The sequence below is a fragment of the Oncorhynchus kisutch genome, linkage group LG13 (genome assembly GCF_002021735.2).
Source record: "Oncorhynchus kisutch isolate 150728-3 linkage group LG13, Okis_V2, whole genome shotgun sequence".
Lineage (NCBI taxonomy): Eukaryota > Metazoa > Chordata > Actinopteri > Salmoniformes > Salmonidae > Oncorhynchus > Oncorhynchus kisutch.
In genome coordinates, this window is record NC_034186.2 from 76,137,850 (window position 1) to 76,165,828 (window position 27,979).

General features: G+C 40.6%; 1 protein-coding gene across 4 annotated transcripts in view; it reads left to right on the forward strand.

Annotated features, from left to right (window-relative positions):
• The first annotated feature begins 657 nt into the window (after positions 1-657).
• efna4 (ephrin A4) overlaps positions 658-27,979 on the forward strand; it is a 58,516-nt gene continuing 31,194 nt past the window's right edge. The window contains exons 1-2 of one of the 4 annotated variants that reach the window (XM_031787427.1): positions 658-770; positions 938-1,260. In XM_031787427.1, coding sequence (XP_031643287.1) covers positions 1,139-1,260 — 122 coding nt within the window. In that variant the 5' untranslated portion in view covers positions 658-770; positions 938-1,138. Of the gene's footprint in view, positions 814-937; positions 1,261-27,979 lie in introns of all 4 variants that reach the window. The other 3 variants (XM_031787428.1, XM_031787426.1, XR_004202539.1) reach the window with 3 other exon arrangements.

Genomic DNA, 27,979 nt, shown 5'->3' on the forward strand with positions numbered 1-27,979 from the left:
CAATTTTTAAAGGCCAAAACGGCCATCTGAAAACATTTTTTGGCCCGTTCTGACGATCATAATTTACATAGTCTTTCTAGGGAAGACCTGGGCCCATATTCACAAAGCATCTAATATCAGTTTGAACTTTTAGTTATATGGACAGATCCTAGATCAGTACTTCTACTCTGAGATACTTTGTGGATAGGGGCACAGGGTTTTTGGCACCGCTAGGTTGCTTAGCACTAGCCAACCAGCAGAGCTCATGACTTCATGCTCCAGACCGGACATGGGGGCCTGGGGTAGACTCCCACCTGTGCCAACTGAAGTACTGTAAGTCTTTTGGCAGGAATGCCAGGTGGCATAGGTCTATTTGTTTTCTTTCATATTGTTCTTTGTCTTGTCAGTCTTTTTTCTAAATATTTTGGCAACCATCATTTTGTACCACCTATATTTTAATAAAACTTCAGCATCATTTTGCACTTTCTTTGCCTTCTGCTGTCCAGACTATTTAGGGAAGAAGAGGAGAGGAAGACTTATTTGATGCACCACACCCTCATCTCACACAAGTCGGCGCACCTCACACCTCTAAAAAACTATGGAATATTGACACCGCCCATGCGTTCCACTGATTGGTTTAAAGTTTCCTGGGTCCCTCCCTCGCCCATGGTCCTCTCGCCGGTGCTCCTCCCAACCCAAATCACAGCGCTCCAGACAGAACCCATTGACACCTATCAACTCTAATTCGGAAAACGCTGCTATTTTAACCTAGCATACTCATAGTTCAGCAGGTGATTATCAACAACTTGCAAGTTAACTTTAGGCATATACTCGGTAAGTTAGTGTACTTTTGACATAAGGAAACAAGTTGTGCTGCAGCAGAATAAAGGAGGCTATCCTTTTCAGTATCAGGCAGCAACTTTACCAAACTATCTGACTTTCTTGTGTTTCCACATAGGATTTCCCCCTGAAAGGAAAGTATTTTGGTGAATTAGTTTGAGAACGTTTGAACGGGAATATTGCGTCAATAAAGGTGATTCTACTCTGCGTTAACCGGGGCCACTAGTCTACCTGTCACGGAATTCTTTCAACCAACCACTCCCACCCGGTCCCCTCGTGCTGTCTTTCCGTGGGTCGCCTGCCTCGCCCGCTAACCGTGATGGCGTGCGGTTGGAGTCCGGGAGCTGTCACGGTTTGGAGAACTACCGTTTTCCTGCTCAACATCGCGTGCGCAGCGTCGGCCAAGAGACACGTCGTCTACTGGAACTCCACCAACACTAGGTGAGCTAAGTGTTTCTAGAACAACCAGGGAATCCTCCCCGCTGCTCTGAAGCTGGAGAGAATAGTTTAGGGATTGTTCATTTGGTAGTTTATGCATTGCTCATTTGGAACAAGTCCATGAACTTCACTTTCCCATTATCTCACGTTTCTGCATGAGTAGCCCACGTCCTTTTGCATTAGCCTACTGCACAGACAGGACAACACCATAGTGTTTATGCATATTAGTCCACTTTGAGTGAACTCGTAGCACATTGAGATTGGGCAACGTTCAACCTCCAACCCTGTGGTGCCCTAACTGAACTGTGTGATAGGTCTAACTATAACAGGACTTCTCCTTCCTACATTCATGTCAAACATCCAACCCTGTGGTGTCCTAACTGAACTGTGTGATAGGTCTAACTATAACAGGACTTCTCCTTCCTACATTCATGTCAAACATCCAACCCTGTGGTGTCCTAACTGAACTGTGTGATAGGTCTAACTATAACAGGACTTCTCCTTCCTACATTCATGTCAAACATCCAACCCTGCTTTTACTTGTATTGACATGCTCACCTGCACAGTTATGCAAGAACTAACCTTTCAAACAGTGATGGCTGCCCATGCAGGTCAACAGGCATGAGTCAAGTTGTGCTGACAACTTCTCCAACCCACCCACATTACGCAGTCCTTTACTAATGCATAACCCACCGCTCGTCTTCATCATACCCTGGTGAAGACAGCCTGGCTGTTGAAACATTGGTAAATGATTGCATCTGATGCTTTTTCTTTTTAAAGAGGAAAAGCAATAGACCTAGTTTGAATGAATACTTTACAGATGTCTTCTTCCCTCCTTCCTTCATTGAGGTAATAATGACTGTGTTAGTTGAGGTAATGATCACTGCTATGACATGACTGTGTTAGTTGAGGTAATGATCCCTGCTCTGACATGACTGTGTTAGTTGAGGTAATGATCCCTGCTATGACATGACTGTGTTAGTTGAGGTAATGATCCCTGCTATGACATGACTGTGTTAGTTGAGGTAATGATCCCTGCTCTGACATGACTGTGTTAGTTGAGGTAATGATCCCTGCTCTGACATGACTGTGTTAGTTGAGGTAATGATCCCTGCTCTGACATGACTGTTAGTTCTGTAGTGGAAATCCTTGCGTTCACTTGTCTAGCCATGTTGTGGTAGTGATTTATATGTAGGAAGCATTCAAACAGGGTCCTAGATACTGAACTATTCTGCTGACAGGTGTGTTTGTCTCCAAACCACTGCCATGTGTAAGTGTTTAGTTGGTAATGGGAGTGTGCTGTGTGGTTTTGTATAGTGTGTGTAATGAGTTGATTGGGGTCAGTAGTCAGGCAGAGAGAGGTTCACCTGCAGATCCAGGTGTTACCAAGCAGCTAATTGAAGACTAGAGCTGTGGAAGCTGCACCACCTCTGGGTTTCCTATATCTTACTAACCAACTGTCCGGCCAGACAGGTAGGTAGGGCCCCAGCAACATACAGGGCTTTGTTCATCAATCACTGATCTGATTGGCCTGAAAGGGATACTTCAGAATTTGTACAATTTATAATGTATCTGCATCCAGTATTAAGGAGGTTGGAGGTAGTTTCACGAGCCAATGCTGAAATTAACGCTAGTTAGCAACTTCATTCAAACTGCACATAGAGACAAGTTGTATCTAGGAGATCATCTGACTCTGGGGAAGTAGATAAAGGGCCTCATTAGGCTTGGGTGGTATACAAGGTACTGGGGTATTTGGAAATAGTTTTTTTAATACCGTTGAAACTATTTCTTAAGTTTTTCAATACATTTATTTATAGCTAATAAAGCAGATCGCTTTCTTCATTTCACCATTCTTCATTATTTCCCATTATAAAGGTTACCGTAGTTCCCCAGAACAGTTGAGCCAGTCAGGTGTTTAACAGCACAACAGGAGAAAGCGGGAGCAGGTGTATCCAGCTGTCTATTGACAGGCGTTGTGTTTTATATTGAAAGTCAAGTCAAGTGTTTTTCTGGTTCCAAAGATCAGGGGCGAGCAAGTATTGTTTTCCTTCGCAAATGTTTTTATTGGTGCAACACATTTGTCAGGAGTGCAACGCTCTTCGGCTGGCAGCCGCACAAGGAAATTAGCTTACTATGATAAAGTGATTTTTTTTTTTTTAACAATTCATGGCCATCACATTTCTAGTGTTTATCATAGAAAGAATGTAGCCAGCAACATTTGCTCATGTTTTGCTTAAAGTTAATCTTGCATTGTACCAGAAAGTAGGCTACCGGAGAAAAGCAATTAAGTCTGAGTGCTGTCTGCTGATAGGCCTGTTTGTGAATTCCCATCCGAGTGGAGGAGTGAAATTAGAATAAGAATCATTTTAGATCTGCGTTCATAAAATGCTGCAAGATATTATTTTATGCATTTGATCTTTTTGCTTTTGTGAAAAACGCAGAAAACACAACCCCTAAGTTGAACTTGTTAGTTATCTAAGTAAGTGGCTGAATTAAGGAGGAGACGGGGCATCATTCGCTTGTAAATGTCCAAACTCACCAACATTTATATTTGTTAGCGCTTACCAATATATGTATATCCTGATGAGCTGGATTGCCTGTCTTTGCATATATTTAGCTAACAGCTTCCATGGAAATGAGCTATTACTTGTGCTAATTTTGTCAGTATTCTGGTAATAGACGCCCAATGGGCTTTTTTCCCTTTTGTGGCGCCCCCTTGTGTACTTAGCCGGTAATAGCGTAAATCCCTGGATGAGAGAAGGACGCAATGACAATATGAAAATCTGGATACCGCCCAAACCTAGGCCTCATTGCCAAAATTCCAAAGTATCCCTTAAACTGAACCCAAATATTTTTACGTGGTCCAAATGTTATGAAATGCATACTTCCTCCCTTCCCTGAGGAAATCTGACCTGCATGTATGTGATTGGATGACAATGTATGGTTGCCATCCTACTGTTTTCACCAATTAAATATAAATTCCTCAAGGAATGAAGGAAGAGTTTTAAACTATTTGGAACGGGGCCCTGGAATTGTGAACCACCTAAAATTGCTTGGGAAACACCGCTGCACCTCTCTCTCTCTCTCAGGGGAAGCTGGAAGGGTCACACTCTGTGGCAAGGAAAACACTTTCTGCTGCACCACCACCCAATCAGAAACCCATCAGTGTGTCTGTGATACTGCACCCAGGACAGGGTCCCCAGGGGCCAGAGTGTGTGTGTTGTTGCTCTCATGCCCACTCTCCTGCACCTTCTTCTTCTCCCACCTCCTTCTCTCCCCTGCCCTCTCCTCTCTCTCTCTCTCTGTCCAGAGCAGGATATTGGCTGTGTGATTAGTTTAGGTTCAGCCATTTTCCCTGAGCTGCTGTTGAGAAGCTATAGGCCGTCCCAAGGCCCATAAACCTGGCCAAGCGTCCACTGCCTCAATCTACCTCTGTCTCTGCAATATACCACACCACAGTGCTCTCTTAACCACATATCTAGGATCAGCTCACCCTCCCCAAACCCGATCCTTAACCATTAAGGCTGAACAATATAACTGACCCGATATCAGTGTCTAGTGGCGTCATCCTACTGCAGTGAGGGTCTAGTAGAGGACCGAGAGGGGCGACAGCTGACATTTAACATTAACACCAGGCTCCTACAGTCACAACACACAGCAGGCTGCTGTTAATATAGATGATTTAGGACCCTGGCTCGTCACCTTTTCCCATAGAAATCTGGATTTATAGTTTTAATGAAGTAGAAGCAGTGATGTGTGAACAGGGGTTTATAAAGTCAGCCATCTAGTTAAAATGGCTGGAACAAAGACTATAGCCTGGCTGTTGTAATGTATTACTGCTGCACAATTAGCTAGCAGACTCTTTGCTAGCACTTTATAAAATGCTCATTAATATATATTAATAAACTAATTTACATAGTATGTCTTACTAATAAATGAGTATTTTGACATCAACAATTATAAACATGTATCATTTTAAGCATTACACACATTTATATGCATTAAGAGTAATTGCTTAGTAATTGAACGTTATAAAAACAAGTGTAAAGTTATTGAAGTGTATCTGGCTCTAGTCTAAATCAAAGCAGGAGACTTAGAAATGTACATTTGTTTTGTTGTCATTTTATATCCTGAATGATTGTTTTCTACAGGAGCTGTCTCATTCTCGATCTCTGTGGTACTTCCTGGTTTAAATAAAGGTGAAATAAAACCACAGTTAAAAACCGAAGTGAATTTAGTGGTGAGTGCGTAGCTACAGTAGAGTATGCAGCGTTCTGTCCCAGTGTGTAGCAGGTTGGGGCTAGTTCTCTGCTGTGGATTTAGACTCCACTCATGGGGTTTGGTTTACCTTGAAGAATCTGTGGCTCCAAACTAGTTTACCACGTAGGTGACCATGCATGTCTGTACATAGGCCTGGCCTCTACTCGTTCTGCCACATGCTTAGTTCTGCCATTTTGGTTTTCATACACCAAACAGAGACAGCGATATGGAGTATCTGCTCCTTTATCCCCTGTTCTCGGTTCGCTCACCCTCTCCTCCTTTACACACGCTAACAACCTTCAGTCCTCCGCCTTTACACACCCCTCTCTGTCCTCCAGGGGCGACAGCTTACATTGAAAACTAGTAGTGTATTTGTGGTTTGAAATTTCAGACTTGATTTTCCCTTCCCTTATGAAAAATGTACAACCCCTATGAAGAGGTCCATTTAATTATAATTCACATTTCCTGTTGCAGGATTATTTTCCCTCAACAAGTTTGGACACTTACTGTATATGTAAGGAGTACCTGCTCACCTGTCTCTCTCTGCAGTAGAAGGTATTACATTAGTATTTATGTTGGTTTCTTTATTGAAAATGCATTTGATTCTTTTACAGCACCTCTGTGTAATATTTATCATGTACCTGGGTTCATGTACTGTACTGTAGACACTGAATGGAAAGCTGGCAGTGTCTGTAATATTCATCATGTACCTGGGTTCATGTACTGTAGACACTGAATGGAAAGCTGACAGTGTCTGTAATATTCATCATGTACCTGGGTACATGTACTGTACTGTAGACACTGAATGGAAAGCTGACAGTGTCTGTGTAATATTCATCATGTACCTGGGTACATGTACTGTACTGTAGACACTGAATGGAAAGCTGATAGTGTCTGTAATATTCATCATGTACCTGGGTACATGTACTGTACTGTAGACACTGAATGGAAAGCTGACAGTGTCTGTGTAATATTCATCATGTACCTGGGTACATGTACTGTACTGTAGACACTGAATGGAAAGCTGATAGTGTCTGTAATATTCATCATGTACCTGGGTTCATGTACTGTACTGTAGACACTGAATGGAAAGCTGACAGTGTCTGTGTAATTGGGCCTAATCAGGGGAGTTATGATTGCACCAGTAGACTTGTTTCTCTCTCATATTCCTGTGTTTCTCTTTCCTCTCTCCTGTGTGTGTGTGTCTCCGCTGTGTGTCTAGCTCAGTGATAATCTCAGTCCTCCCCTGGTAAATGATTAACATGAAGAAGCTGTGAACTATAATCAACAAGACTAAAGTGTGGTAATTACCACTCTATTCCCTGTCCTGCTAACACCATCCCTTCATCTCTCTCTCTCCCTCTCCTATCTGTGTTGATGATGCTCATGCGTTGTCTTGCCTGACGTAGTAAACATTGTGCTTTATGTTGTGTGTTTGTGTGTGTACCAGGAGGCAGTCTGACTCTGTAGTTGTGTGCAAAACAATGTGTTGCAGTGATTTGTCGCAGGCTGAACAATGACTCTGTCAGGGTGTGTGTCCTAGTCTGTGAACTTGTTTCTTGGGTGCATGTGTTCAGGGTTGTGTGTGTTTCCGTCACCAGAGCAGGGCTGAGATACAACCCGTTACTTGAAAGACCAACACTCAGTCACAGGACTCCGTCACAGGAAGTCTCTCCTTGAAGCTTTCAAAACAGGACACACTCTCTTAAAACAGAGACATTTCATAAAGGGTTGTTTTCTAGGTTTTCCGTTTCCAATAAAGTAGTGAGATACTCTAGCACATGGCAGACAAAATGGTTTGTTTTTCAACAAGCAAGGACCTTTCTCCCTGCATGTGAACTTCCTCCTACTGAGAACTGATAAGGAAAGGCCTAACTGGGAGGACCAACCCCAGGTCTCAGACAGTGATAAGGAAAGGCCTAACTGGGAGGACCAACCCCAGGTCTCAGACAGTGATAAGGAAAGGCCTAACTGGGAGGACCAACCCAGGTCTCAGACAGTGATAAGGAAAGGCCTAACTGGGAGGACCAACCCCAGGTCTCAGACAGTGATAAGGAAAGGCCTAACTGGGAGGACCAACCCCAGGTCTCAGACAGTGATAAGGAAAGGCCTAACTGGGAGGACCAACCCCAGGTCTCAGACAGTGATCAGGAAAGGCCTAACTGGGAGGAAAACACCAGGTCTCAGACAGTGATAAGGAAAGGCCTAACTGGGAGGACCAACCCCAGGTCTCAGACAGTGATCAGGAAAGGCCTAACTGGGAGGACCAACCCCAGGTCTCAGACAGTGATAAGGAAAGGCCTAACTGGGAGGACCAACCCCAGGTCTCAGACAGTGATCAGGAAAGGCCTAACTGGGAGGACCAACCCCAGGTCTCAGACAGTGATAAGGAAAGGCCTAACTGGGAGGACCAACCCCAGGTCTCAGACAGTGATAAGGAAAGGCCTAACTGGGAGGAAAACCCCAGGTCTCAGACAGTGATAAGGAAAGGCCTAACTGGGAGGACCAACCCCAGGTCTCAGACAGTGATAAGGAAAGGCCTAACTGGGAGGACCAACCCCAGGTCTCAGACAGTGATAAGGAAAGGCCTAACTGGGAGGACCAACCCCAGGTCTCAGACAGTGATCAGGAAAGGCCTAACTGGGAGGACCAACCCCAGGTCTCAGACAGTGATAAGGAAAGGCCTAACTGGGAGGACCAACCCCAGGTCTCAGACAGTGATAAGGAAAGGCCTAACTGGGAGGAAAACCCCAGGTCTCAGACAGTGATAAGGAAAGGCCTAACTGGGAGGACCAACCCCAGGTCTCAGACAGTGATAAGGAAAGGCCTAACTGGGAGGACCAACCCCAGGTCTCAGACAGTGATAAGGAAAGGCCTAACTGGGAGGACCAACCCCAGGTCTCAGACAGTGATAAGGAAAGGCCTAACTGGGAGGACCAACCCCAGGTCTCAGACAGTGATAAGGAAAGGCCTAATGGGAGGACCAACCCCAGGTCTCAGACAGTGATAAGGAAAGGCCTAATGGGAGGACCAACCCCAGGTCTCAGACAGTGATAAGGAAAGGCCTAACTGGGAGGAAAACCCCAGGTCTCAGACAGTGATAAGGAAAGGCCTAACTGGGAGGACCAACCCCAGGTCTCAGACAGTGATAAGGAAAGGCCTAACTGGGAGGACCAACCCCAGGTCTCAGACAGTGATCAGGAAAGGCCTAACTGGGAGGACCAACCCCAGGTCTCAGACAGTGATAAGGAAAGGCCTAACTGGGAGGACCAACCCCAGGTCTCAGACAGTGATCAGGAAAGGCCTAACTGGGAGGACCAACCCCAGGTCTCAGACAGTGATCAGGAAAGGCCTAACTGGGAGGACCAACCCCAGGTCTCAGACAGTGATAAGGAAAGGCCTAACTGGGAGGACCAACCCCAGGTCTCAGACAGTGATCAGGAAAGGCCTAACTGCTCTATGACAGAGTATAATATAGGTCTCAGACAGTGATCAGGAAAGGCCTAACTGGGAGGACCAACCCCAGGTCTCAGACAGTGATAAGGAAAGGCCTAACTGGGAGGACCAACCCCAGGTCTCAGACAGTGATCAGGAAAGGCCTAACTGCTCTATGACAGAGTATAATATAAATGGGTCGTTTTGTTTCAACTTGTAGTTAATTTAGGTATGACAAAGTGTCAGTGGATGTGTTTTTGGAGGGAGGGTGTAGACCAGAGACTTGTATTGTACTGTGACTGCCATGTCTCCCTGTCTGTAAACATTACCCTACCTGGCCTCAATTTGTAAATCATTCTAACAAATCCATTCAAATGTGAATTTTTGTATTGAATTGGAGCACCGTCGTGTGTGTGTGTGTGTGTGTGTGTGTAATCCACAGTACTGTGAGGAGCCAGCCGGCGAGAGACGGCTGTATTACCCCTCTGAATGAAATCTTATGTAAACGAGCTGCCAAACAGAAAATATAAACCTGCAGCAAGAAATTGAGGTGGATAAACACACACACTGTTGTAAATGAGTTATTTTCGGTGGAGAGTGTGAGAGAGAGGCCTTGCACTCTGTCTGTATCAGCCTCTCAGATAGTCATGGTGCTGAGTGCATTTACAGAGCGGCTAGAATACCTCTGGTCAAGGTATTTAGGAAATATCGATACCAATTTAAATGATAGATATAATCACTGACTACTTGCCTTATCGCTGGACTACATATGGACCCAAACCGGCCCCAGACCTCTTTCCATATCTCGCCATTTCTCTCTGTGGACAATCATTATTGATTTTATTTAGTGCATCTAATATTGGCTGTAGAGTGAATGTCTTCGTGTCCTGAAACGGCTGTTGTCCAGGGACAGATGAAGTTTGGATAGCGGGTCTGTCGGCATGGACACTCAAGCGGTTTCTGTTCGGCACAAAATTGCTGCCATGTGACTTGGAGAATCAGGATGACGAAGACAAGCAGCAGTGTGTGGGAATCATCTTGTATGCATTAAACATCAACCAAGCAATCTTTAAGAAATTGCATTGTTTTTTAGAAGAGTTATTCACTTGATCATCAAATCTGGAACTCCAAAATGGTCCTGCATATAATGGAATATGAATGTTGGAAGTTTTCAAAAGATTATGTTTGTCTCAGCTGAAATATATAGAAATGACTTAACTGGTTAACACTGTCTCAACTCCCTCTGCTTTACCACTGTATGTTCTGCTTCATCACACACACACACACGCACTCATATCAGAAGCCTTGCCAAGAGGCAGCCAGGGAATTCCCTGCTATAGAAAATTTGAATTAGTATTGACCGAGGAGGATGAGGTACAGGGAGAAGCAGAGGAACCTAGATTATAGAACAGTACAGGAGCCTACAAGGCATTTGACACAAATCCTGTGTTTCACATGACAGCTGTTAGTGTGTTTTGTCCCCAGTTGTTGGGTTTGCATTGTCGTCAGGTTCATCGAAGTTGTGGAATATCTTTTGAGCTTGGAATTGACATTTTCCTGTCTCATGAGTAAATTGGCATAGTTCATATGATCGTCAATGGTGATTGTTGTTATGACTACAGAGTGTTTTATCAGTATTATCTGATATGCATAAATGTTTTTTGCTCTGACCAGATTACACTTTGTTTGGTCAAATCCTCACCAGTATGATTGATATATTAACTAGAGGTCGACCGATTTATTCTGAATGGCCGATTTTAATTAGGGCCGATTTCAAGTTTTCATAACAATCGGAAATCTGCATTTTTGGGGCTGCCGATTTTACGATTATTTTTTAATTTTAATGTTTTTAATGTTTTTTTTTATACCTTTTTATTTAACTAGGCAAGTCAGTTAAGACATTCTTATTTTCAATGACGGCCTAGGAACTGTGGGTTAACTGCCTTGTTCAGGGGCAGAACGACAGATTTTCCCCTTGTCAGCTCAGGGGTTCCAATCTTGCCACCGCACAGTTAACTAGTCCAACGCTCTAACCATTGCACTCCACGAGTAGCCAGCCTGTTACGCAAATGTAGTAGAAGCAAAGGTAAATTGCTAGCTAGCATTAAACTTATCTTATAAAAAACAATCAATCATAATCACTAGTTACAACTACTGATCCAGTTTAGCAGGCAATATTAACCAGGTGAAATTGTGTCATTTCTCTTGCGTTCATTGCACGCAGAGTTAGGGTATATGCAACAGTTTGGGCTGCCTGGCTCATTGCGAACTATTTTGCCAGAATTTTACGTAATTATGACATGCATTAAAGGTTGTACAATGTAACGAGAATATTTAGACTTAAGGATGCCACCTGTTAGATAAAATACTAAACGGTTCCGTATTTCACTGAAATAATGAACATTTTGTTTTCGAAATGATAGTTTCCAGATTCGATCATATTAATGACCAAAGGCTTGTATTTCTGTGTGTTATTGTTATAATTAAGTTTGATTTGATAGAGCAGTCTGACTGAGCAGCAGCAGGCCCGTAATCATTCATTCAAACAGCACCTTCGTGCGTTTTGCCAGCAGCTCTTCGCAAGCACAGCGCTGTTTATGACTTCAAGCCTATCAGCCTAATGGCTGGTGTAACCAATGTGAAATGGTTAGCTAGTTAGCTGTGTGTGCGCTAATACTGTTTCAAACGTCACTCGCTTTTAGATTTGGAGTAGTTATTCACCTTGCATCGCAAGGTCCGTGGCTTTTGTGGAGCGATGGGTAACGATGCTTTGAGGGTGGCTGTTGTCTATGTGTTTCTGGTTCGAGACCAGGTAGGGGCAAGGAGAGGGACGGAAGCTATACTTTTACATTGGCAATACTATAGTGCCTATAAGAACATCCAATAGTCAAAGGTACAGTGGGGCAAAAAAGTATTTAGTCAGCCACCAATTGTGCAAGTTCTCCCACTTAAAAAGATGAGGCCTGTAATTTTCATCATAGGTACACTTCAACTATGACAGACAAAATGAGGGGGGAAAAAATCCAGAAAATCACATTGTAGGATTTTTTATGAATTTATTTGCAAATTATGGTGGAAAATAAGTGTGGAGAGGTAGGGTGGACTAGTGTGTTACTCTGTACAGTAGAGTGTAGGTCAGTGGAGAGGTAGGGTGGACTAGTGTGTTACTCTGTACAGTAGAGTGTAGGTCAGTGGAGAGGTAGGGTGGACTAGTGTGTTACTCTGTACAGTAGAGTGTAGGTCAGTGGAGAGGTAGGGTGGACTAGTGTGTTACTCTGTACAGTAGAGTGTAGATCAGTGGAGAGGTAGGGTGGACTAGTGTGTTACTCTGTACAGTAGAGTGTAGGTCAGTGGAGAGGCAGGGTGGACTAGTGTGTTACTCTGTACAGTAGACTGTAGGTCAGTGGAGAGGTAGGGTGGACTAGTGTGTTACTCTGTACAGTAGAGTGTAGGTCAGTGGAGAGGCAGGGTGCAACACACTTCATGCTGGTTTATGGTGTAATAAAGCTCCTTGCACAAAGCACCGCACCACAACACTTTATCTCATCTACACAATATGCAGTAAGGGGTCAATAGTCTGACTGCTGTGGGTGGATGTGTACTGAAATTCTGTTTTTGTGTGAATATTGGTGTGTCTGCATTTTGGTTATGTACTGTAGTCAGGAGGTTGTTGAGACGTATGGTTATGTACTGTAGTCAGGAGGTTGTTGAGACGTATGGTTATGTACTGTAGTCAGGTGGTTGTTGAGACGTATGGTTATGTACTGTAGTCCGGTGGTTGTTGAGACGTATGGTTATGTACTGTAGTCCGGTGGTTGTTGAGACGTATGGTTATGTACTGTAGTCCGGTGGTTGTTGAGACGTATGGTTATGTACTGTAGTCCGGTGGTTGTTGAGACGTATGGTTATGTACTGTAGTCCGGTGGTTGTTGAGACGTATGGTTATGTACTGTAGTCCGGTGGTTGTTGAGACGTATGGTTATGTACTGTAGTCCGGTGGTTGTTGAGACGTATGGTTATGTACTGTAGTCAGGAGGTTGTTGAGATGGTATGAATGTTATAGCTACTCCTGTATTTTACTGGATGGTTTTGACATGATATTAGTTGTAACCTGCTACAGTAATATTGTATCATCTCTTCCCCCAGTAGTTTAGAAATGCCTCTGTTGTATCACAAACTTCTTTCCTACCTCCCCTGAGAGATCAGGAAAACACACACACCAGCCCCCAGAGATGGTGAAAACAGTAGACCTGTGCCAGTGGAAGAGGGTTGGTGGAGATTGCGTTAGGAAGGATGGCAGAGAGAGAGGCAACAGATTTCAACTCCCCAAAGGCAGGGCCTTCTCTAGGGATGGAGTGTGGGAGGGCGAGTGGGAAGAAAGGATGTCAGCAGGTATTACTATCACTGTCAGGAGGTAGTGTGAGGAGAGGACACACACACACATACATTCACCTGCCAATACACATACTCTGTGTGTGTGTGTGTGTGTGTGTATGTATATATATATATATATATATATCACACACACTCTCTCATAGCAGCTGCTAGAAGCCTCTGAGGAGAGTCCGATGGGAATCCCACTCCATTCTGTGCGTGTCGATATAAAACACCTGTAAATGTTTTTAGAACCAAATCTAGATGGAACGCTGTATCATGTACTTATTTAAACACTACTCCCACTTTTGACTTGGCTGAGTGGATATATAGTATGAGGTGTGTGTTTCTAATAATAACCTTCACCAGGTGAATTTCAGGTTTCTGTTTACACTCATTCCTCACCCTGTTTCACCCTCTTTCTTTCTGTTCCTGTCTTTCTCTCCCTGTTATCTCTCCATTCCCCACCCCTGTTATCTCTCCATTCCCCCCACCCCTGTTATCTCTCCATTCCCCCCACCCCTGTTATCTCTCCATTCCCCCCACCCCTGTTATCTCTCCATTCCCCCACCCCTGTTATCTCTCCATTCCCCCCACCCCTGTTATCTCTCCACCCCTGTTATCTCTCCACCCCTGTTATCTCTCCACCCCTGTTATCTCTCCACCCCTGTTATCTCTCCATTTCCCCCCACCCCTGTTCATATCTCTCCATTTGTCCTTCTCGCCCCTTCTCTATTTGAAGGAAAAACTCAGCTGAACTCTCATTCCCAACAGATTTTTGAGAGGCTTCGTTTAAATGAGGAGCATGTCCTGCTGATATTGTCAGACTATTTTGTCATGCGGCCACAAAAATCTGGTTATTATTCCCAACATTAGAACAAACAGAGAAGTGGTTGTATTTTTCCAGTCACATTTTCCATCTCCATAGACTTACCCTCCTAGCAGCAGGACTCATGAATCTCATTGCACTTTCATTCAGGTGGAAATGGATGTATTGTAGCCTCTCTGCTTGTCCAAAGACTGTTGGGGAAAAACTCTGAGTTGTTTTTGGAACTCACAGACCATTACGTGTGTGTGGGATGACTATTGACAAGTGCGTAGTCATTGCATCAGAACTGTATAATAACTACTTTATTTCGTTATGTATTTTGAGCATTTAGTTGGAGTGATATTTAAAAAAAAATATATATATATATATAAGGATGTGTGTGTGTACACATACTTAACTTTTAAATAGGCAAGTCCGTTAAGAACAAATTCTTATTTACAATGACGGCCTCGGAACAGTGGGTTAACACCAGAATAGAGACACACACACACACGCACTTCCCATGTTGATAATCAGGTAATTGTGGGTCATCTCCTCCTGTAGTGGCTGGCCATCTGTAATCCCAAATGAATCAGTTCATCCCTGTCCTCTACTGCAGCATCATCCCTAGATGGGGTCTGACTCTACCAACACTCTACTGGTGTTGTCACCATACCAGATTTATGACATTCATACCAGGTTTAGTATCATCATACTCCATACCCAAACGACAGTCCATACCCAAACGACAGTCCATACCCAAACGACAGTCCATACCCAAACGACAGTCCATACCCAAACGATACTCCTGCACCAAAAAAAACAAGTTTAGCTATAGTCACCTGTCTTTTAAAGTTTTTTTTTAACATTGAACAATATATTGATAACTGGTAGAACAATTAGACTGTCTTCTATTCTGTATTCAATTTCCTGCAAAAAATAAAGCAACATATAACATTTTAGAACAATACATTATATTTTCCTTATGCAAAACCATACCGGAGACTGAGCAGACAATCATTTACAATTACAGTTAAACTGTTTTAAAATGTGATTTGATACTTTGGGGTTAATTTGCTCAACCTATAATTCCGTATTTACTACAGCTAAGTCATTTAATGCATTAAATTCAAAACAACATAAAAAAAACATTTCGGTATACCGTGCATCACTATAGCCTACTCTACTCTATACTACCTGTACTATACTTTACCTCTATTCTACTGTATGTTTCTATTGTACTCTATTCTACCAGTACTATACTTTACCTCTATTCTACTGTATGTTTCTATTGTACTCTATTCTACCAGTACTATACTTTACCTCTATTCTACTGTACTCTCTCTACTACTTTATTCTACCTATACTATACTCTATTCTACCTGTACTATACTTTACCTATATTCTACCTCTACTATACTATATTCTACCTCTACTATACTATATTCTACCTCTACTATACTCTATTCTACCTCTACTATACTCTATTCTACCTATACTATACTTTAGCTATATTCTACCTCTACTACACTCTATTCTACCTCTACTATACTCTATTCTACCTATACTATACTTTGGCTCTATTCTACTATACTCTCTCTACTATACTTTATTCTACCTATACTATACTCTATTCTACCTGTACTATACTTTACCTATATTCTACCTCTACTATACTATATTCTACCTCTACTATACTCTATTCTACCTCTACTATACTCTATTCTACCTATACTATACTTTAGCTATATTCTACCTCTACTACACTCTATTCTACCTCTACTATACTCTATTCTACCTATACTATACTTTGGCTCTATTCTACTATACTCTCTCTACTATACTTTATTCTACCTATACTATACTCTATTCTACCTGTACTATACTTTACCTATATTCTACCTCTACTATACTATATTCTACCTATACTATACTTTAGCTATATTCTACCTCTACTACACTCTATTCTACCTCTACTATACTCTATTCTACCTATACTATACTTTAGCTATATTCTACCTCTACTACACTCTATTCTACCTCTACTATACTCTATTCTACCTATACTATACTTTGGCTCTATTCTACTATACTCTCTCTACTATACTTTATTCTACCTATACTATACTCTATTCTACCTGTACTATACTTTACCTATATTCTACCTCTACTATACTCTATTCTACCTCTACTACACTCTATTCTACCTCTACTATACTTTAGCTCTATTCTACCTCTACTATACTTTATTCTACCTATACTATACTCTATTCTACCTGTACTATACTTTACCTCTATTCTACCTCTACTATACTCTATTCTACCTGTACTATACTTTACCTCTATTCTACCTCTACTCTTTTCTACCTGTACTATACTTTACCTCTATTCTACCTCTACTATACTCTATTCTACCTGTACTATACTTTACCTCTATTCTACCTTTACTATACTCTATTCTACCTCTACTATACTTTACCTATATTCTACCTCTGTTCTACCTCTACTATACTCTATTCTACCTTACTATACTTTAGCTATATTCTACCTATACTCTATTCTACCTGTACTATACTTTACCTATACTATACTCTATTCTACCTGTACTATACTTTACCTATACTCTACCTCTACTATACTATATTCTACCTCTACTATACTCTATTCGACCTCTACTATACTCTATTCTACCTATACTATACTGTAGCTCTATTCTACTATACTCTCTCTACTATACTTTATTCTACCTATACTATACTCTATTCTACCTGTACTATACTTTACCTATATTCTACCTCTACTATACTATATTCTACCTCTACTATACTCTATTCTACCTCTACTATACTCTATTCTACCTATACTATACTTTGGCTCTATTCTACTATACTCTCTCTACTATACTTTATTCTACCTATACTATACTCTATTCTACCTGTACTATACTTTACCTATATTCTACCTCTACTATACTATATTCTACCTCTACTATACTCTATTTGACCTCTACTATACTCTATTCTACCTATACTATACTGTAGCTCTATTCTACTATACTCTCTCTACTATACTTTATTCTACCTATACTATACTCTATTCTACCTGTACTATACTTTACCTATATTCTACCTCTACTATACTATATTCTACCTCTACTATACTATATTCTACCTCTACTATACTCTATTCTACCTCTACTATACTCTATTCTACCTATACTATACTTTGGCTCTATTCTACTATACTCTCTCTACTATAATTTATTCTACCTATACTATACTCTATTCTACCTGTACTATACTTTACCTATATTCTACCTCTACTATACTCTATTCTACCTCTACTACACTCTATTCTACCTCTACTATACTTTAGCTCTATTCTACCTCTACTATACTTTATTCTACCTCTACTATACTCTATTCTACCTGTACTATACTTTACCTCTATTCTACCTCTACTATACTCTATTCTACCTGTACTATACTTTACCTCTATTCTACCTCTACTCTTTTCTACCTGTACTATACTTTACCTCTATTCTACCTCTACTATACTCTATTCTACCTGTACTATACTTTACCTCTATTCTACCTTTACTATACTCTATTCTACCTCTACTATACTTTACCTATATTCTACCTCTGTTCTACCTCTACTATACTCTATTCTACCTTACTATACTTTAGCTATATTCTACCTATACTCTATTCTACCTGTACTATACTTTACCTATACTATACTCTATTCTACCTGTACTATACTTTACCTATACTCTACCTCTACTATACTATATTCTACCTCTACTATACTCTATTCGACCTCTACTATACTCTATTCTACCTATACTATACTGTAGCTCTATTCTACTATACTCTCTCTACTATACTTTATTCTACCTATACTATACTCTATTCTACCTGTACTATACTTTACCTATATTCTACCTCTACTATACTCTATTCTACCTCTACTATACTCTATTCTACCTATACTATACTTTGGCTCTATTCTACTATACTCTCTCTACTATACTTTATTCTACCTATACTATACTCTATTCTACCTGTACTATACTTTACCTCTATTCTACCTCTACTATACTCTATTCTACCTCTACTATACTCTATTCTACCTGTACTATACTTTACCTCTATTCTACCTTTACTATACTCTATTCTACCTCTACTATACTTTACCTATATTCTACCTCTGTTCTACCTCTACTATACTCTATTCTACCTTACTATACTTTAGCTATATTCTACCTATACTCTATTCTACCTGTACTATACTTTACCTATACTATACTCTATTCTACCTGTACTATACTTTACCTATACTCTACCTCTACTATACTATATTCTACCTCTACTATACTCTATTCGACCTCTACTATACTCTATTCTACCTATACTATACTGTAGCTCTCTACTATACTCTCTCTACTATACTTTATTCTACCTATACTATACTCTATTCTACCTGTACTATACTTTACCTATATTCTACCTCTACTATACTATATTCTACCTCTACTATACTATATTCTACCTCTACTATACTCTATTCTACCTCTACTATACTCTATTCTACCTATACTATACTTTGGCTCTATTCTACTATACTCTCTCTACTATACTTTATTCTACCTATACTATACTCTATTCTACCTGTACTATACTTTACCTATATTCTACCTCTACTATACTATATTTTACCTCTACTATACTCTATTCGACCTCTACTATACTCTATTCTACCTATACTATACTGTAGCTCTATTCTACTATACTCTCTCTACTATACTCTATTCTACCTATACTATACTTTAGCTATATTCTACCTCTACTATACTTTCTCTACTATACTTTATTCTACCTATACTATATTCTACCTGTACTATACTTTACCCATATTCTACCTCTACTATGCTCTATTCTACCTCTACTATAATTTACCTCTATTCTACATATGCTATACTTTACCACTATTCTACCTCTACTATACTCTATTCTGCCTGTACTATACTTTACCTCTATTCTACCTCTACTATACTCTATTCTACCTCTACTATACTCTATTCTACCTCTACTATACTTTACCTCTATTCTACTATACTGTTTCTATTGTACTCTATTCTACCTGTACTATACTTTACCTCTATTCTACCTCTACTATACTCTATTCTACCTCTACTATACTTTACCTCTATTCTACCTCTACTATACTTTACCTCTATTCTACTATACTGTTTCTATTGTACTCTATTCTACCTGTACTATACTTTACCTCTATTCTACCTCTACTATACTCTATTCTACCTCTACTATACTTTACCTCTATTCTACCTCTACTCTATTCTACCTCTACTATACTTTACCTCTATTCTGCCTGTAGTATACTTTACCTCTATTCTACCTCTACTATACTTTACCTCTATTCTACCTCTACTATACTCTATTCTACCTCTACTATACTTTACCTCTATTCTACCTCTACTCTATTCTACCTCTACTATACTTTACCTCTATTCTACCTCTACTCTATTCTACCTCTACTATACTTTACCTCTGTTCTACCTCTACTCTATTCTACCTGTACTATACTTTACTTCTATTCTACCTCTACTATACTCTATTCTACCTCTACTATACTTTACCTCTATTCTGCCTGTAGTATACTTTACCTCTATTCTACCTGTACTATACTTTACCTCTATTCTACCTCTACTATACTCTATTCTACCTCTACTACACTCTATTCTACCTCTACTATACTTTAGCTCTATTCTACCTCTACTATACTTTATTCTACCTCTACTATACTCTATTCTACCTGTACTATACTTTACCTCTATTCTACCTCTACTATACTCTATTCTACCTGTACTATACTTTACCTCTATTCTACCTCTACTCTTTTCTACCTGTACTATACTTTACCTCTATTCTACCTCTACTATACTCTATTCTACCTGTACTATACTTTACCTCTATTCTACCTTTACTATACTCTATTCTACCTCTACTATACTTTACCTATATTCTACCTCTGTTCTACCTCTACTATACTCTATTCTACCTTACTATACTTTAGCTATATTCTACCTATACTCTATTCTACCTGAACTATACTTTACCTATACTATACTCTATTCTACCTGTACTATACTTTACCTATACTCTACCTCTACTATACTATATTCTACCTCTACTATACTCTATTCGACCTCTACTATACTCTATTCTACCTATACTATACTGTAGCTCTCTACTATACTCTCTCTACTATACTTTATTCTACCTATACTATACTCTATTCTACCTGTACTATACTTTACCTATATTCTACCTCTACTATACTATATTCTACCTCTACTATACTATATTCTACCTCTACTATACTCTATTCTACCTCTACTATACTCTATTCTACCTATACTATACTTTGGCTCTATTCTACTATACTCTCTCTACTATACTTTATTCTACCTATACTATACTCTATTCTACCTGTACTATACTTTACCTATATTCTACCTCTACTATACTATATTTTACCTCTACTATACTCTATTCGACCTCTACTATACTCTATTCTACCTATACTATACTGTAGCTCTATTCTACTATACTCTCTCTACTATACTCTATTCTACCTATACTATACTTTAGCTATATTCTACCTCTACTATACTTTCTCTACTATACTTTATTCTACCTATACTATACTCTATTCTACCTGTACTATACTTTACCCATATTCTACCTCTACTATGCTCTATTCTACCTCTACTATAATTTACCTCTATTCTACATATGCTATACTTTACCACTATTCTACCTCTACTATACTCTATTCTGCCTGTACTATACTTTACCTCTATTCTACCTCTACTATACTCTATTCTACCTCTACTATACTCTATTCTACCTCTACTATACTTTACCTCTATTCTACTATACTGTTTCTATTGTACTCTATTCTACCTGTACTATACTTTACCTCTATTCTACCTCTACTATACTCTATTCTACCTCTACTATACTTTACCTCTATTCTACCTCTACTATACTTTACCTCTATTCTACTATACTGTTTCTATTGTACTCTATTCTACCTGTACTATACTTTACCTCTATTCTACCTCTACTATACTCTATTCTACCTCTACTATACTTTACCTCTATTCTACCTCTACTATACTCTATTCTACCTCTACTATACTTTACCTCTATTCTACCTCTACTCTATTCTACCTCTACTATACTTTACCTCTATTCTACCTCTACTCTATTCTACCTCTACTATACTTTACCTCTGTTCTACCTCTACTCTATTCTACCTGTACTATACTTTACTTCTATTCTACCTCTACTATACTCTATTCTACCTCTACTATACTTTACCTCTATTCTGCCTGTAGTATACTTTACCTCTATTCTACCTGTACTATACTTTACCTCTATTCTACCTCTACTATACTCTATTCTACCTCTACTATACTATATTCTACCTCTACTATACTTGACCTCTATTCTACTATACTCTGTTTCTATTGTACTCTATTCTATCTGTACTATACTTTACCTCTATTCTACCTGTACTATACTTTACCTCTGTTCTACCTGTATTCTACTATACTCTTTTTCTATTGTACTCTATTCTACCTGTACTATACTTTACCTCTATTCTACCTGTACTATACTTTACCTCTGTTCTACCTCTACTATTCTCTATTCTACCTGTACTATACTCTACCTCTGTGCTACCTGTGTTCTACTATACTCTGTTTCTATTGTACTCTATTCTACCTGTACTATACTTTACCTCTATTCTACCTCTACTTTATCCCTTCTCTACTCCTCTCTCTCGTCTACTTGTCTCCCATATTTCTCTTTTTAGTTCTCATCTCTACACATTTATTTATTTGTTTTTGTTCACCATTTTTAAAGGCAATAGGAAAATAATATAGAATGTATAGACGTTTTATTTTACAGGGATGAGGAGACTTGGAATAAATATTTTCTAATCAATTAATCTGTTTTATTATGTAGGTTTTTTTTTTTTACAGAAGTCAAAAGGTTATTGACAGAATTCAGACAGTTGCTAGGACTACGGTGCTTTGAATGGAGTGTGAAAACTGACCAGTTAGCTTCACGTCCTTTGTTCATCAACTTTTTGACCTCCCGTTTTGAACCGAAATCTTTACATTCTAGTCATCTGTACATCAACAGTGAGCCATAAGCTCACCTCAAGCAGTGACTTAGATAGATGTCTACATTATTGGGTTAGGTTAGGCTTACTAAAGATTAGTCTTAGCCTAGTAGTAAGAGATGGAGGTTAAGCCAAGGAATTAAGGAAATGGAAGGAAGCGTTTGCCTTTGACTGACATGGTTTAAATATTTACAACCCACTAGGACGTTTTAGTATTACATTTACTAGTGTGTCTCTTCTAACACATTGCGTCGCCGTGGCAACTTCCCTGTCAAGGGAGGGGGGGGGTGTGCGTGCATGCATGGGTGAATGTGCATGCAGTGTGTGTCTGAAGAGACTGGGTGGGGAGAGCTTTGGGGTCCTGTGCGTGACTAGAGCAGGACAAAGCTGGCAGCCTGGGGGGGAAATGGGGGGGACGGGACGACGACATTTCATCCTGCCGACAGATCCACTAGATATGAACATGACCCAATCGGACGGAGAAAGATGGGGGGGGGGGGGGGGGGCAGGCTGTGACAGAGAGGGAGTGGGTTAGTGTGTGAAAGAAAGGGGGAGAAGGAGGGAGAGAGCTGGTTAGTGTAGGATAGTGAGATGGGGCAGTTTAGTCCCCTGGGATTCCTAGGCGGTGACCGTGAAAGTACTTAGATAAACAGGGAAAGGGAGGGAGGGAGATGGACAGAGGTGGGGAGGAGGGAGGGAGAGTGGTGGAGAAATGATGACAGGGGGAGGAAATGAGACCTGCTGAAGATGGAGTGAAGGAAAGAAGGTAAACAAGTCCAGAACATTTAAATGAGCTCACTGAGAGGGACTGGAATGGGCCGGCTCATAGTGATGGGGGGACAAAATCCATGGAGTTACATATCCTGATATATCGTATCATTTTGACAATATCACAATATTATTTTTGCTCTAGTTGGCTTTAAATACGGAGTCAATTTGTTTTCAGTGCCTTTATTTCCCTGACTGATCAAAACTGTCTTTCTCATGGCTCCCTCTTGTCCATCTGTAGCACAAATATGTTTAGAACATCAAATCTAAATAAAATCACAGTATCGAATCACAATGCACATACAGTAGAATCATGAGAATCACAATGCACATACAGTAGAATCATGAGAATCACAATGCACATACAGTAGAATCATGAGAATCACAATGCACATACAGTAGAATCATGAGAATCACAATGCACATACAGTAGAATCATGAGAATCACAATGCACATACAGTAGAATCATGAGAATCACAATGCACATACAGTAGAATCATGAGAATCACAATGCACATACAGTAGAATCATGAGAATCACAATGCACATACAGTAGAATCATGAGAATCACAATGCACATACAGTAGAATCATGAGAATCACAATGCACATACAGTAGAATCATGAGAATCACAATGCACATACAGTAGAATCATGAGAATCACAATGCACATACAGTAGAGTCATGAGAATCACAATGCACATACAGTAGAGTCATGAGAATCACAATGCACATACAGTAGAATCATGAGAATCACAATGCACATACAGTAGAATCATGAGAATCACAATGCACATACAGTAGAATCATGAGAATCACAATGCACATACAGTAGAATCATGAGAATCACAATGCACATACAGTAGAATCATGAGAATCACAATGCACATACAGTAGAATCATGAGAATCACAATGCACATACAGTAGAATCATGAGAATCACAATGCACATACAGTAGAATCATGAGAATCACAATGCACATACAGTAGAATCATGAGAATCACAATGCACATACAGTAGAGTCATGAGAATCACAATGCACATACAGTAGAGTCATGAGAATCACAATGCACATACAGTAGAGTCATGAGAATCACAATGCACATACAGTAGAGTCATGAGAATCACAATGCACATACAGTAGAGTCATGAGAATCACAATGCACATACAGTAGAGTCATGAGAATCACAATGCACATACAGTAGAGTCATGAGAATCACAATGCACATACAGTAGAATCATGAGAATCACAATGCACATACAGTAGAGTCATGAGAATCACAATGCACATACAGTAGAGTCATGAGAATCACAATGCACATACAGTAGAGTCATGAGAATCACAATGCACATACAGTAGAATCATGAGAATCACAATGCACATACAGTAGAGTCATGAGAATCACAATGCACATACAGTAGAATCATGAGAATCACAATGCACATACAGTAGAATCATGAGAATCACAATGCACATACAGTAGAGTCATGAGAATCACAATGCACATACAGTAGAGTCATGAGAATCACAATGCACATACAGTAGAATCATGAGAATCACAATGCACATACAGTAGGATCATGAGAATCACAATGCACATACAGTAGAATCATGAGAATCACAATGCACATACAGTAGAATCATGAGAATCACAATGCACATACAGTAGAGTCATGAGAATCACAATGCACATACAGTAGAGTCATGAGAATCACAATGCACATACAGTAGAGTCATGAGAATCACAATGCACATACAGTAGAGTCATGAGAATCACAATGCACATACAGTAGAGTCATGAGAATCACAATGCACATACAGTAGAGTCATGAGAATCACAATGCACATACAGTAGAGTCATGAGAATCACAATGCACATACAGTAGAGTCATGAGAATCACAATGCACATACAGTAGAGTCATGAGAATCACAATGCACATACAGTAGAGTCATGAGAATCACAATGCACATACAGTAGAGTCATGAGAATCACAATGCACATACAGTAGAATCATGAGAATCACAATGCACATACAGTAGAGTCATGAGAATCACAATGCACATACAGGAGTCATGAGAATCACAATGCACATACAGTAGAGTCATGAGAATCACAATGCACATACAGTAGAATCATGAGAATCACAATGCACATACAGTAGAGTCATGAGAATCACAATGCACATACAGTAGAGTCATGAGAATCACAATGCACATACAGTAGAGTCATGAGAATTACAATGCACATACAGTAGAGTCATGAGAATCACAATGCACATACAGTAGAGTCATGAGAATCACAATGCACATACAGTAGAGTCATGAGAATCACAATGCACATACAGTAGAGTCATGAGAATCACAATGCACATACAGTAGAGTCATGAGAATCACAATGCACATACAGTAGAGTCATGAGAATCACAATGCACATACAGTAGAGTCATGAGAATCACAATGCACATACAGTAGTCATGAGAATCACAATGCACATACAGTAGAATCATGAGAATCACAATGCACAACGTATCAGCACGTAAGACATGCCTCGGTCTCTTCAGTCCCCACGTCCAGAACAGACGATGGGAGGCACAGTACTACATAGAGCCATGACTACATGGAACTGTATTCCACATCAAGTAACTTTTTAAAATTGTATAAACTGCCTTAGTTTTGCTGGACCCCATGAAGTGTAGCTGCTGCCTTGGCAGGAACTAATGGGGATCCATAATTACAAAATAAGTATTGGTATAATATTGTATTGTGAGGTCCCTGGCAATTCCCTGCCCTGTCGACTCACTCTCATTGTTCACACATTCATTCCTTCCTTGCCTTCTTCCCTCCTCTCCTTCTTCCTTCCCTCCTTCCTCTCTCCTTCTTCCTCCTCTCTCCTCCTCTCCATCTCTCCACTTAAATAATTCAGGCCAGTCCGCTGTGCTGGGGCAGGATCCTAGTTGTCTAAACGAGTGTGTGTGTGTGTGTGTTCTAAACGAGGGCTCACAACCCCAGAGCCCAGTCCTGCTGTCCTCTCCTCTGTTCCTCCACTAACAACCACAGAGGCGTCAGCGAGAGGGATGAGGAAAGGAGAGGGGGAGAGAAAGACAGAACACCTGGTCCACGTATATCAACCTCTGAGCAGTGTTAGCACTCACACTGACCTTCACGTCAGAACGAGAGGAAAGAAAGAGTGCATACCATCAGAAGACTGACCCAGTTAGTAAATGATGGTTTCTCCATGCCAGAGCTGATTTATTGGTGTACACTATTTGCTTAGTGCTTGCCCTTTTCACCAAGCTGAAGTTTGCGTTGTGTGTGTGTTTAGGCCCGTATCTCCCTCTGTCCTCCTTAACCTACTTTTTACAGGTGGTCTTTTCTGAGACCATCACACACACACAGTCTAGACTACATACAAAGTCTAGGGTATGGAGAGTACCCAATAATGGGATTTTGTGACTAAAAAGCAGGGTGGACTATCCATTTAAAAGCGCGTCTCGGCAGAAGTGTGTGTGTGTGTGTGTATATATATACATACACACAGTACCAGTTAAAAGTTTGGACGCCTACTTATTCAAGGGTTTTCCTTTATTTGGACTATTTTCTACATTGTACAATAATAACACAACACTGTTATTTAAGCTCCGTTTAGAGACCTAGAGAGCACTCATTACGCTGAGGTTTGGAGGAAGGATGGAGGAATGGGTGGGGCAGAGGCTTGACTTGAATCCCAGCCTTGGATTGATTGTTTCCTAGGCAACAGTACGGCTGACCTTATTTTACCCCTACATGCCCTCGCCGTGCACACACACTCCACTTACTCTGCTCACATACACACTCCTCTACTGCTTCTGATGGGCTTGACAGAATGGAATACACTTCTTGTGCATTTGTCTGAAAGCTTGAAGCTACAGTATGTGTGACTTAGTGCATGTATTTGTCCAGGGTGTGTGTGACTTAGTGCATGTATTTGTCCAGGGTGTGTGTGTGTTTCTGCTTGTGTGTGTTTTTTGTATTCCTTTCTGGATGAAGATTCTAAGTGGAACAGGAAGAAGCCATTTCCCAAAGCTAGAACTGGAGTCCTATTGGACTGGTTCTGTTGGAGGCCTGTCTCTTTGACGATTGGCCCTGTTCTCCTCAGCTGTGTGGTCCTCCTGTTTCCTGCTACTGCTGCTTACTCCCTCCGAACACACACACACACACACACACACGCGCACACACACACACACACACACACACAACGCTCAGGCCCTAACAGGCATAAAATAGGGTCTGGGCTGTCGCTTAAGCTGACCAGGCCCCTTGCTTCCCCAGAGTGTGTGTGTTCCCCCAGAGTGTGTGTGTTCCCCCAGAGTGTGTGTGTTCCCCCAGAGTGTGTGTGTTCCCCCAGAGTGTGTGTGTTCCCCCAGAGTGTGTGTGTGTGTGTTCCCCCAGAGTGTGTGTATCCACTCCATTGAGAGATACAGGGAGTAGAGCCATCTGAGGCTGCAGGTAATTTAACGGATCATGCTGCGGGAGAAACACAAAGCTGAATAGTGTTAGACACCGACAGGAGGATCCCTATGTTTTGCAGCAGTGACCAAGGACTGGAGGACCACAGACAGCAGGACGGGGGGGGGGGGGGGTCAAGATGCACTTCCTGTTATCCCTGTAGGAAGTGTGGGAAGTACAACACACACATCCGATGAAGGAGAGATGACAATCGGAATTACAGCACACGGAGACACAAAGGGAAGAGATCACAACAAGGTCTTCCACTAATGTCCCATTTACTCTACTCAAATACATTTTTATTCGTCACATGCTTTGTAAACAACAGGTGTCGACTAACAGTGAAATGTTTACTTACTGGTCCCTT